Source organism: Rhinopithecus bieti, unplaced genomic scaffold (genome assembly GCF_001698545.2).
Source record: "Rhinopithecus bieti isolate Rb0 unplaced genomic scaffold, ASM169854v2 scaffold_49457, whole genome shotgun sequence".
NCBI lineage: Eukaryota > Metazoa > Chordata > Mammalia > Primates > Cercopithecidae > Rhinopithecus > Rhinopithecus bieti.
Genome location: NW_016820128.1, coordinates 838466 through 852225, shown reverse-complemented (window position 1 = coordinate 852225; position 13760 = coordinate 838466). Strand labels below are relative to the sequence as shown.

At 36.0% G+C, this 13760-nt stretch overlaps 1 protein-coding gene across 6 annotated transcripts in view; it reads right to left on the bottom strand.

Moving 5' to 3' along the window:
- Nucleotides 1-4068: 4068 nt before the first annotated feature.
- CHL1 (cell adhesion molecule L1 like) overlaps nucleotides 4069-13760 on the bottom strand; it is a 215005-nt gene continuing 205313 nt past the window's right edge. For all 6 annotated transcript variants that reach the window (XM_017859615.1, XM_017859618.1, XM_017859614.1 and 3 more), the window contains 2 exons: nucleotides 11833-11905; nucleotides 4069-8001 (listed from right to left, as the gene is read on the bottom strand). In XM_017859615.1, the coding sequence (XP_017715104.1) occupies nucleotides 7785-8001; nucleotides 11833-11905 (290 nt within the window). In that variant the 3' untranslated portion in view covers nucleotides 4069-7784. The remainder of the gene's footprint in view (nucleotides 8002-11832; nucleotides 11906-13760) is intronic.

Genomic DNA, 13760 nt, shown 5'->3' with positions numbered 1-13760 from the left:
AAGTTAAAAGGAATAACATCATAGAGCCTGGCTATTTTAGAGTTGGTAATTAGAAATGTCTTCTCTGAAGTAGTGACCTTTAAACACAGATTTAAATGATAATAAGCAAGTTCATACAAAATTTGGGAAAATATTCCAGGCAGAAAGAACAGCAATTGCAAATGTCCTGGGCAAGAAAAAGTTTTGGTGGGCTCCAGAAATATACGGAAGGACAGTGTGGCACAAGTTTTGCTTTTGGTAGAATTTATGAGCCAAGGTCATAAGGCAGGCAGAGTTAGCTAGTACACAATCATGTGGTTAGACATTTGGGATTATGGCTAAATTTACTGAGAAATCACTAATATAATCTAACTTATATTTATAAATTTCCCTGGTATTGTTTCATAGGTTGGAGAAAGGGACAAGAATGAAGGAAGGCCAGTGACATGAAAAAGATTCCTTTGGCTTATCTTAGGATGGTAGCAATGGCTATGGAGAAAAATGAATAGATTTAAACTATATTTTGGAGTTAGCACTGTAGGAGACAATGGGTTGGTTGTAGGACAATGAAGGAAAGAGTGAATTAAAGAATGATCCTAAAGCTTTTGGCTTGAGTTACTGGGTGGATGGTAGAGTCATTTATTAAGAAGAAAAACACAAGGGGTAAGAACAGTTTGTGGGGTACAAATAGAGACTTCTTTCATGCAGCTGGACTGACATTTTCTCAAATGCATTAATTATTTGGACTATCCCTCCTTGTGACATTTATTCTTTTATTTAATAAATATTTAATAAATGCCCAGCAGATACAAGACATCCTGCTAGGCAGATGGTATCTCCAGTGAAAATGAAGGTGCATCTCCTGCCCTCATAAAACCTTTAGGTTAATAGGATAAATAGAGATGGTAATCAATAGCCATGTAATAAAAGTAAAACTTCAACAGTGGTTCATGCTAGAAATCAAAGGTACATAACACCATGACATATTAAAATAAGATGATTTCACCTAGTTATGGAAGTTTTCCCTGGAGAAATGATATTGAACTTGAAAGCAGATCAGTGGTTTTGTGAAGGAGAGGTAAGAAATTTAAAGGTTTCTCAGGACAGGAAGCAATTAGAAAATACCTGGAACTGATAAAAGACACACCTTAGCCTGGATTCCTTAACAGCAGAGCCTACAGGAATCAGTACATGGGCTACTCATTGATTAGGGAGTGCAATCCTAGGTACCAGGCATGAGGCAAAAGGGAGCATGAGACAAGGAATCAGGGAGAACCAATAGAAGATACATTATTGAGTTGGCTACTGTTGAATGCAAACGATTGCTGTGTCCCATGGGACCATTTGCTATAAGAGAGGAGGGAGGGGACACAGGACAAGAGAGAAGACAGGCATTTATCTACTAGTTCCATTCTCCCATTGGATAAATGTTTGGCCCACAAGGTGTTAACACTTCAATGCTTCCAGATTGAGCATGAATAGGCACCAGGCAGTCTCACAGGATCTCATACCATAGTGCAAAGGTGCATCATGAACACTGCAGCTAGTTGCAAGCTGACTTGCAGTTAGTCAGCTTTGGTCCATGCAGAACTGTTCATTCCAGCAGTGGCTGATATAAGATAGAGGAGCCTTACAGAATCTGAAGCATGCAGAAGGCTTATTTGATACAATCATCAGGACTGGAATGGAGAAAAGAAAAAAAAGAACCAGAAAATAAGGGACTTGGAAGCTAAGTAGGGATCTGACCATGCAGGACATTGGAAGCCAATTATAGATTTTTGTTTTTATCTTAGAAGAAATGGAAAGCTATTTGTTGTTTTTGTTCAAAGTAAGGAAGCAGCATGAACAGAATTGCACTTCATAAATCACCCTGCCTGCATAGTGGAGAAGAGATATGAGTGCGGCCAGTTGACACAGAAAGATCACTCAGCATAAAAGCGGTCCCAGTACAGACAAGTGGGCAGATCCAGGAGACACATAGGAGAAAATATCAACAGAATTTTGTGATGGATTGAGCACAGAGGTTGAAAGAGAAAGCTCAAGTATGAAGGACAATGTCTAGGTTTTTGTCTTGAGTGGTTGGATGGATTACTGCTGTCATTCACTGAACAGCACAGTGGGGGAAAAACAGGTTTGGAAAGTGGAAATTATGCATTTGCTTTTGAAACATTGAGTTTGAAATAGCCTACAGACATCAGAGGGATGTCAAGTAAAATGTCACATATAAAAGCCTCAGATCTGAGGAGAGAACTGGGCTAAAAATGTCTTGAAGTCATCTGTCTGCCCATGGCAATCAAAGTCTTAAATGGACCAGATACTGTAGGAAAGCAGTAGAGTGGGAAAGAGGCCTGAGGTTGAGTCTGCAAAAAACTCCAGTGTCCAACAAGTTTTCATGCCATATTCTCCTAAGGATTTTCAATACAGCAAATGTATCCACTTACTTATGTTTGCCAACATTCCCAAAATAATTTTGTCAAACATAATGTTTTCCACAGAATCAGTGATTCAAGAGAACTATTTTGGGAACAATCTATATAGATGATCGCTTTGGAAAATATTTCATGATTCAGTGTGTTATAAGTAGACCAATCAATGAAACATTTTTTCCACCTGTTAAAAGAATTTGCACATTTCAGTTGCAGTGCAATATATTATTTCTTTCAGGTAATGTGGGAATTTCCATATTTTATCCTTTCTTTACTCATGTATATATATGCTATTGCATCACACTGTAAGTGATGTGAGGATGATAAAAACCCTCATTGTATTAACACATGCTAAAATCCTAAAACAAGGCCCTTGAAATGTTATCATGCGTATGTTTATCTGACTTAACATCTGATTTATCTTGGTGATAAGGGTTCTCCATAAGTGGGATGCCAAGAGTCCAGAGACATATGGCTTCAAAATTCTATGTTGTATTTTACAGGGAAACAAATGAGAATAGCAAAAGAAGAGAGATGTCCTACCACAGATTCTGGTGTTTGATGAGGAAATACAAATATCAACTTAAAAATGTTTAGTGCAGTTATTTTTGAAGCCACTTCTAATCAAAAGCTTCTGTTCTCTTTCAGTTTGCCAAAAGAGTGAGTGGAATATAATGAAATGTGTGACATTCATTTAAAAATAACTGGCTTATTTGAATTACTTCTTTTTAGGTTGTACACATTCAACTGTTTATACAGTAAAGCATTGATTGTTTTCCTCTATCATATGTCTTGATCACATATCTTAAAGCCAAGGTGTTTGTAAGCATGATCAGTAAGTCAGCATTAAGTTGAAACTCACCTTTCTTTAGTATTTCTAAGAAAAGGTGGAGGAGCGAGGGCATGAAAAAATGTACTATTAATGGTATAATGAATTAGGGTTTTGGAGTCAAACATCCCTGGGTTTAATTTTTAGTTCTAGCCCATGCTGGTGACACTCATTAAGTTAGTTAACCTCCCAGTCCCCTAATTTAACAAACCAGAGAATATGGTTCGAGGATGAAATGTGGTATTCTATGTAAAGTGCTTGGTATAGATAATTTCTTTTTTAATTTTTTTGTAGAGACGAGCTCTCACTATGTTGCACAGGCTGGTCTTGAACTCTTGGCATTAAGTGATCCACCCAACTCATCCTCTCAAAGAGCGACGATTTCAGTAAGTCTCCATGTCTGGTCAATAAAACAGTTTTAAAAACAACAATTTTAGATAGATTGTCCACTGAGCCAAACTGGGTAACCCAATTCTAAGAGACCATGTCAAAATTATCTAATAGCCTCATTGAAAATATAGCATACTGGGCATTTTCTTAGAAGGTGACATTTCTACATTTTTATTAAGAATAACCAGATAAATATACATTCATCTTAAATTTATATTTATCATAAGTATAAATTTTTTTGGAATATTCTGTTTTATAGATGTTGATGATATTGTATATTTATAAAGTAATCGAAATCAAAATATTTTATTTATAACTTATTTATACTTTATTAAATTATATTTCATTTATAGATATTCCAGGATCAGAGGCAACCGAAGTACTTAAGATTAATATGTAAATTCTGATTCTTCTTAACTGTGTAGAACAGAATACAAACATTTCTGGATTACATGAAGTTGAACTTTTATTTGGAAAGTTGAATTTCATGTATAATGAAAATATTTTCAAACCATACATAGTCATAAGCATAATACGAACACCACCTACAATACAAACACGTTTTAATAAAGTTCTACTATGAATATTAATCCAAGCCAAAAGAAAAAGGTAATCAGGTGAACCCGTTCTACATACCTTTCATCTCTTTTGATGATATAATCGAACAATTTAAGGTACAAAACAAAGAAAGCTTTGGCTCGACCCTACTTATTTCACTATAGGAACACTAGGATACATATATATACTACCACAGATAACAAACCCAATCCCATTATAATCAATTTAACATTGTTACAAGAATCATATCTTAATGGTATGTAAACATATTTAGGATTTCAATTGGCAATTATGTTTTAAATGCTTAGAAAAGCACACCAACATTTCTCATTATTTTCCTCTCTTTAGCTTATCTCTTCCATGAGTATAAAATAGGAAAAAATATTATTTGAGACTTCCAGTGTAATTCCATTGTGCTCTACATTTTACAAACGTGGGTGCATCTAAAATATCAATGCCTTTATACCAATAGAATAAAACCACCAAATTCGCATTTTTCTTATAAATACGCATGCAAAATTAGTGGAAAACACTTTTGTATAGCAAAGACCCTGCTTAATTTTCTTCTGATTAATAATTTTCAATGGCATGTACAAATCATACTGCTCACAGAACAGTAGATTTATTTTCTGTAGATTTGTTTTGCTATAAAAATATATTTATGTGTTCACAGGAAAAAAGTTGAGTTGGTATGTGGGGGGTGACTTTTAGATACATAATTAGTTAAAGGTTTGCTTATGAAGTTAAAAGGCATCTTAGCTTTTACCATTTTCAAATTTTTCTTCATAAAAAAGAACACCCTGTGACAAAGATAAGGTAACTGAGATTATTTATTAGCACTTTACAATTGAGAGTTTGAAATAAAAAGGTTAAGCAACCTGCCTAATGTTTATGTACAAAATGAGTGCTGGAACCAGGAAGAGAATTTGGATTTTCCCAACCCTTGGACAGTTCTCTAGGAACTCATGCCTACCAACCATTCTTGAGACTATATACAATCAATTACATTAAATAATATTGGAAGTAGACTAGAGAAAGTTAGTGTAAAGCCAGTAAAGAACAAAGTTCTAAATATTGGCTGTTGCCTTATTACTAGTGGGCGTTTTGCAAACAAGCCTCACCAATTTATAATTACCATTGCACATCATGGACTCCATTACTCATTTTCTGAGGGAAAAATCATGAAATCCATTTTAACCTACTTGGATTTATTTTATTTGAAAGCTATTCTGATTCATAAAATATATGAATCATATAATTTCACAATTAAAATCAGGGTCAATCATAGACCTATTCCTTTTGTGCTGAAGAGTTCCAGTAGTAGCCCAATAGTATTGAGGAAAGGTAATAATGATAGGAAAACATAGCCATCATTCAATCTCATTTTTCATATCCATAAGGTTTAGCCACTCAGAAGATCTGAGTAGGAACAATCTTGATTTTCAGGCAGCTAAAGGGGAACACGAAGTGTAGGAAGAGCTAATATTTCAGTATTTGTTTTATCTTCTGACTTAAAGGTTATTAAATTCCTAAATATTTTTGACATTATTTCTAACCTGCATGACTCTCTTTAAAAACCACATTTTGACTGACGACAAAGAAGAGGAGACAGAATAGTATGAGAACTAAACTTAAACGTCACGACCTTGCCCTGCTCAGTAGCTGAGCACAACAATTTTCTCCCAGATAAATCAAAACATGGTGGCTGTTCCTCCAGAAAATTGGCACCTTAGAAATCAGATGAGGATGGAGCTTGAGTTGCACTGATGGATGTCTGCATCCTCACATTTACATGGGGTAGGGACCACGATGCCTTCCCCCTTTGAAATGCTTACTCCCAGGACTGTGGTCAAATCCTGAGCCCATAAACTGTAGTTTTAAATAAGACATTCTTTTCCTGTCTATGCCTTCTGGAGGACACGTGAGGTTCAAAAGGACAAGTAGATATTCCATGTGCATTCCTGCGCTGACTATTGTAAATACCCCAAATGTTGGTATCCATGAAATATAAGGGGTTACATAAATCCAACTTGAGGATGTAACTGTATACCAATAATCACAGCTCAAAAACTAAAGTAAAATAAATCAATTTCATTAAACAGTAGTTAAGTATTTCAGGATAAGGTTAAAAAATATTTCCGTAAAATGTCAAGTCTAGTGCTGAACTTGACCGACATGTATGCATCATCCTCCATATTGTTTTTAAAACATGTGTTCATGGACAATTTTAAAAGGACTGGAGCACAAATGCCAGAAAATAAATTCCCTGAATTTGTACTGACTTTGACAGAAGGAGAATATAGGGGAAACAGATTCTCACCACAAAGATGTTTAAAATACCATACACGCAAACATATGTGTAGTAATTTCTATGTAAATAGTTTTCTTTTGAGGAACTGGGGTAGATGTACATTCAACAGTAAAACCTATTTTGAAAATATGAAAACATTTCCCTCAATATTTATATGATATTTTATTTTGAAACTGTTGAAAGAAAACCATATAAGAACAAAATCCAAATGCTTTATACAAAGTCTTCAGCTTTGGAACCTCATGTTATTAGTTGTAGCTCTGGAATGATGAAAAACAGTATCTTACTAATATATTCTAACTGTACAAACATGCCTGTTAATGTTCCTTTTCTCCCTTCAAAATAAAACACATCTATATTTTAAATTGTGTAAATATTAACATAATATATACAATGTATTCATGAAATATATGCAAGCATACCATTACATAAACATAGAAAAAAGGTAAAAGCAGTCAATTTAGAAATGAAGATATTAAGTAGACGTAGCTATTAGAATCCAGAACAATGGGCACTTTCTGCCTGTTCTTGTATGAAACAGCCTTCTGACCACTGCTTCCATGCAGTTGAATTTAGTCCACGAAAAAACAAAAAACAAAAAAACACAGACACAAAAAGTGATGCTCGTGGATGTCATAACTGACAGAAATTTAAAAAATGTTGAAACTGAAAAACTTATACTTCTGTTTAAATATGACCATCTCTGGGCAAATAGGAGCTCAATAAATACTAGTTGATTGTTCACCTAAGACTTTTGCTACTACAATTTAAATAATAAATTTAGACTGTATATATTCAATGAAATGTTTTAATAAGACATTCATATTCCTTTTTACATTTTAAATAACCAGTTTGCTTATGGTCTTTTAACCTGTAGTGAAGCAAAGTCACCAAGCCAGTTCTCAGAGACTGTATACCAATGTGCATACGGAGAAAACCCCACAAGGTAGCAACATCTATGCAAGCACACTGAATAGTAAAATCAGGCAAATATGGACTATACTGAATAGGGACTTTGGATTTATTTGAGGTGTATCTAAATACAGGATTTGTTTTGTGTTTTGCATTTCGAGCACCTGAAAACAACAAAAGCAAAACATAGGCCTGAAGTGCTTGGCATTTTATATTTTGAAGGCAGTGCTACTTTTTTCAACATAATTGCAGGATGTTGACTTCTGGATGAAATCTTCGGTCAACATGTTTCTATTCCTATATGAAAGTTCTTCCTCCCTTGAACAGATAAATATGGAAGGTTGGGGTGAACCAGTAGCGTTGGTTACACATGTTGTGTTTATGCCCGAAGTGGAAAAGTTGCTGTAGAACTTCCATTGCTTTCAACAGATCCCTTCTCCTTAGATCCTGCATAGGCACCAATAAATGATCCATCTTCATTGAATAGAGCATGATCTCCCTCTCCATATTCGACTAAGCTGTCAGCACTTTCAGTAGGCTGCATATCCCTATTAAGGGACCGAAGGCTTCCTTTGAGAGGTTTTTCATCACTGTCACTGGAAAACAAACAAACAAAAAATAGTTCAACAAAATCTAATATTCATATTCATGTAAAGAAACACATGCATAAGTGCTAAAAGGTTTTATAATGTTCAGGACATTCATAATAGCATTGAAGACAGATACTAAAGCCCACATGATACTACCACACATGTTTACCAAGTTTGCAAAGTCTGTAGACACATGTTTACAAAGTCATAAGCAATTTCCACCAAACAGTCTTTCATTATTCACAACACTTCTGCTTCTCTTTAAAATTGACAGCTCAGCTTCTGTAGGACATGTGGGATTCAACCTGTTGATGTCCATAGTGGCTGCTATGGTCTAAATATCTGTGTCCTCCCAAGCTTCCTATGTTAAAACCTGATAACCAATGTGAGAGTGTTAGAGGTGGAGTCTTTTGGAAGTGATTAGGCCAAAAGGGTGGAGTCCTAGTGAACGATATTAGTGCCCTTAGAGAAGAGGCCCCAGAGAGCTGCCCTACCCCTTCCACGATGTGAGGACACAAAGAGAAGGCGCCATCTGTCACCCAGAAAGTGAGCCTTCGCCAGACACTGAAAATGCTGGCACTTTGCTCTTAGGCTTCCCTGAATCCAGAACTGTGAGAAATAAGTTTCTGTTCTTTTATAAGCCACTCAGTTTATGGTATTTTGTTATAGTAGCCCCTAATGGACTCAGACAGAGAACAAATGCAATTTCCTTTGCTTTCATGGCCTTTTGGAGCTCCTGGCTTCCAAGTCTTGATCTTCTGTTTTTACTTCTGATCCTTTTGATTCTCTTATATCCTTCCAAAAGTTCTCTTTTAAAATCAATCATATTCTGTTTTTGAAACCAAATAACTTTCTTTAATATAGTTAACAGTTCAAGCTTATTATAGTTTAAGGTAGAAAGAAATGACTGATATTTTAAGAACATAAATAAGTATACTATATTTATGGTAGGTGTTTTATTCATGAACAGAAGTAAATCCATTAGTAAAATACTTACCAAATGGTATGATCTTCAAATTTTGGATCAAGATCTTTTAAAATACCAATTAGTATTACATTATGAAGCTATATACCATATAAAATGATTTTATCAAATTTTATCAATGAAGCATTTGGAAAAAATATAATTTAGATGTATATATCATTTTATAATTTGTGGTATTGGTCAGTGCTATTCAATAAGTAAGTCAGGTTTCTAGGAATAAAACAGGATGACACTTCTCTGCCTACTCTATGTTATATGCCACCATGGAATTTTCTTCGCTTTAAAAAAAGAGTGAGCAAAGGTGACATGTGTCTCTTCCAAATGGAAGATTAAAAGCCAGTGCTCAGTTTGTTGCATTCTGTTTTCCCTGCTGTGGTGACCCTGGATTCTCATCCACCAACCAGTGCTCCTAAGTGACTAAGATGAAAAGGGCAATCTCTGTGGGATACATAACTTGAGAAAGAAAATGCTTTTGGAGTTGTTTTGACAGCAGCATAACACATGCTCCCCTGACTGATACGATAATTGGCTCTCGAATTAGGATATTGCAGTTACAAAAACAAATCAAGAAAAAAAAATGAGGCATTGGCTGAGGAATCAGGAAACGAAGAGCAAAGAAAAATAACAAAAGGGAAGATTATCGGAAGCTAGAAGGATAAGGATTTACGTTATGCAGGGCACCTCTTATAAAAGTGCCTCCTGGGATAATGTGGAAAGTAGACAATTATCCTGATAAATGTGTAGTTTGGGGGAAACAGGTTGGAAAACACATCAACTACTATAAAGGGATGTCATAGGAAATAATGCACGGGAAGATGTTAGCTATCTTTATAAAGAAGCAGCAGGGTGTGGGGAAATGGGTTTTTAGACAAGGCATTGCAAGGCATTGTTTTTGTTTTCTTGCCTGTAAAACTGAGCTAATACTGTCTTTCAAAAGTAGTTTTTTGTTTGTTTGTTTGTGTTTTTTTTTTGTATTGAGATGGAGTCTCACTATGTTGCCCAGGCTGGAATGCAGTGGCACAGTCTCGGCTCACTGCAACCTCCGCCTCCTGAGTTTAAGCAATTCTCCTGCCTCAACTTCTGAAAAGTTGTTGCAGGTCCTCAATGATCACTGCCTCATGGACTCTGTACCTTGTATAATCTTCTTCCTTTGAGTTGTGGGCTAAACTTATTGATTTGCTCCTATAGAATACAACAGAAGTGATGGGAAGTCACTTCCAATATCAGGTTACAAAAGGACTGTGGCTTCCAACTTGGGTGCTCTGTCTTGCTCCCTGGTTCACACATTCTGAAAGAAGCCAGCTGCCATGTTGTGCATGGCCCCATGGAGATATCCATGTAATATGGAGTTAGGAATGACTTCTGGCCTGTGAAGAGCTGAAGCCCTTAGTTCAACAGTCTGTATGGAACTATATCCTGCCAAAAGCACTATGAGTGGCCTAGGAATGGCTTGTGCTCTGGCTGAAACTTTAGATGAAACCATAGCCCTGGTCAAAACCTTCCTGCAACCTCATGAGAGGTCCTGAGCCCGAAGCACCCATCTAAGCCATGTCTGGATTCCTGAATTATGAGGACATAGAAATAATAAATGTTTATTGTTTAAAGCTGTTAAGTATTGGTGGTTATTGTTATGAGGCAACTGCTAACTAATACAACAGTAAGGAGCACAATTTGCAAAGTTCTAAAATTCTTTCTTTCTTTTCTTTTCTCTCTTTCTTTCTTTCTCTTTACTGTTCTTTATTCTGGAAAGAACTTAAAGTCATTTATTAAGAAACATAAAAACGTAAAAAGGGTATTGACTAGGTAGAATACAGAAAAATAAGTATAGCACAAAGTGGAGGTACAGGTAAGCTCAAATGTCTAACAATGACCTAATGAAAATGCTCCACATCCCTGGCTAGAGTGATGAACCCAGAGACGAGAGAAAGAGGATCAACCAGATTTCTTCTTCGATATAAACTCTGGTTTCCTATGTGCTAAGATCGATATAAACCTGGAACTTACAATATGTCTGTTGGCTGAAATATACAGGGGACCTGAAAAAAAAAAGATGCCATTCCAACCAAAAAGCGCTAAGAAGTTAAGAGAGTAGTAGAAAGGGTAAGATGGAGAGAGATAACAGAAGAAAGAGACAATTTAACACATCCCCAAAAGATTCCTACCTAGCTCAGAGCAGACTTCTTGCCATTCCTCCCTTGCCCGACACGCCCTCACTCATTTTGTCATCCTCTGTCCAGTAGTTAACAGTAACACAATCCTTTTTATCCTTTAAGGCTTAGCTTATCTCTTATGGATGATCCTTTCGTCCAAAATCCTACCTGGGCAGAAATAGTTGCTCTCTTTTGTGCTCTTTTATTCTATTTAATTCATTACAGTCATTTGCATATATAAGACATTTTTTTTCTGCTGATTAGGTTCATCTAGAGGACAGGGTTTGTAACTTACTTACCTTGGCAGGTGCAACACTGTAGGTATACAGATATATGTGTGTGGATGCAAACTGTATCCAACCTGAGTTCAAAATGGCCATGCTAAAGATGTTTTAGCTACCCCAAATAGATATTCAACCTAAATAAGAATAGTGTCTTTGTGTTAGGCACACAGCTTCAAGAAAAGTATCCTAACCGATACTTCTGCCTGGACTGTAATTCTTTATACACCCTCACCACACAGACAGAAATTTGGTTGCTAGCACTTACATGGGCCCTATTTGTACGAAGCATTCTTTATAGGGTCATTACATTATAGTTCTGTAAACTTTTCGTTAAGAATAAACACCTTTTTGTTCATTTGAGCTTTCAACATGATGAATGCGTGTTTTGATACATTTTAAAACAGAACCTCAAGTTTACCTGTATTCACCAAAGGTTTCATCTTTTACTGACTGAATTTCTGGGTCTGGATGCAAATCTTCCTTTTCTTTAACTAAAAAAGAGAAAAAAGGTGGGGAAACTAATACAGTGACTGTTTAAAATACACTTTTACCAGTGCTGTGGAATAGTGAATAGTCAATAAGAACAGCATTGCTCAAATGTTTTGATACCAGTGAGGCAATATTTTTTTCTGGCTATACCTGTAGCCCATCTGTTACTTCTTTGTTTAAACAAAAAATAGAGGGGATTTTGGGAAGTTCTACTTTTTTGTCATCACACCTGCAGCATGCTGCATATTTTCACCTGACTACCCAATATTATGTGAACAAGAAGTCTTATTGGAAGAGCCCAACTTAACTTGATTTCTCAGTGAAGACCAAATTACTAAATACTTATTTTACTATCTGGACTTTTTGAAGACATCATAGGCACCTATTAGATCTGTGTCATTAAACTAAATTGAATTTAAAAAGTCAGTCAAGGCTGGATGTGGTGGCTCATGCCTGTAATCCCAGCACTTTGGGAGGCCAAGGCGGGCAGAACACTTGATATCAGGAGTTTGAAACCAGCCTGGACAACAAAGCAAGACCCTGTCTGTATTAAAAACATGGAAATTAGCCAGGCGTGGTAGCGTGCACCTGTGGTCCCAGCTACATGATGGGCTGAGGTGGTAGGATCACTTGAACCTGGGAGGCAGAGGTTGCAGAGAGCTGAGATAGTGCCACTGCATTCCAGCCTGGTCGACGGAACAAGATCATGTCTCAAAAAAATAAACAAAAAAAAACAACAAAAAAGGTCAATCATTTGGTTGTTATGCATCACTCTTACTCAAAATTGTTGCAACAATCTGAATATTCAGGTCTCCACTGACATTTTCCCTTTTTTGTTTTGTTTTGTTTTGTTTCGAGACAAAGTCTTACTCGGTCACCCAGGCTGGAGTGCAGTGGCATGATCTCTGCTCACTGCAACCTCTGCCTCCCGGGTTCAAGGGATTCTCATGCCTCAGCCTCCTGAGTAGCTAGGATTACAGGCAGCCGCCACCACGCCCAGCTAATTTTTGTATTAGTAGAATATAAGACCAAAAGCTCTTATTCTCTTTACAAAACAAAACAAAACAAAACAAAACAAACAAACAAAAAAAAAACAAAACCTCACAATACAAATTCGTTCTTTACTGGACTTTTCTACGAGGCTACATGCAGAGACTCAGTGATGTGTCTTCTAGTAGATTCTCTTAGCTACTCTGCAATATGAAATGCTGACTTTTTTTTTTTTCTTTTCAGGGCATGATTTGAAGAAACATCTTTAGAATCTGGATAGCACACAATTCACAAATGATTATTTGTTGGGGATAAGGAGAATACTATAACTCTTTAATGTTTCCCATTAATTACTCAGAACATTTATTAGTCATTGTGAACCTAATTCATAATCATTCAGTCTTCAGAGAAAAAAGTGAAATGCATAACTCCATAAATTATGCATGTCATTTTACAAAAACCTAGAAATTATGCTCTCAATATTTCTTTGTAGATGATGGGTTCCCACTAAATATTTGCTAGATAAATCCTAAGCCAATAATGAACTTCTCATAAATCTGAACATCATGAAATAAATAGCAGTGTAATCTAAATCTTTGTCGCTATATAAAAGCACCACAAATACTAAGCAATACTAGTAATAACCATCATCTTGATACAATATGTATATCTGAAAAAGACAAAACAATTCGGAAGTTGAATGAAATTAAAGGCAAACATCATATTACCAACTATGATGGTTTTCATGGATACCTTATGTATCATTAATTCATGAGGCAGTGTGTCTAATACATGCCATGGTAATAAGAAGCACATTCCTAATAATGATTAACACCAACAAAGTTGGCCAGTGGAGCCAGTAATATT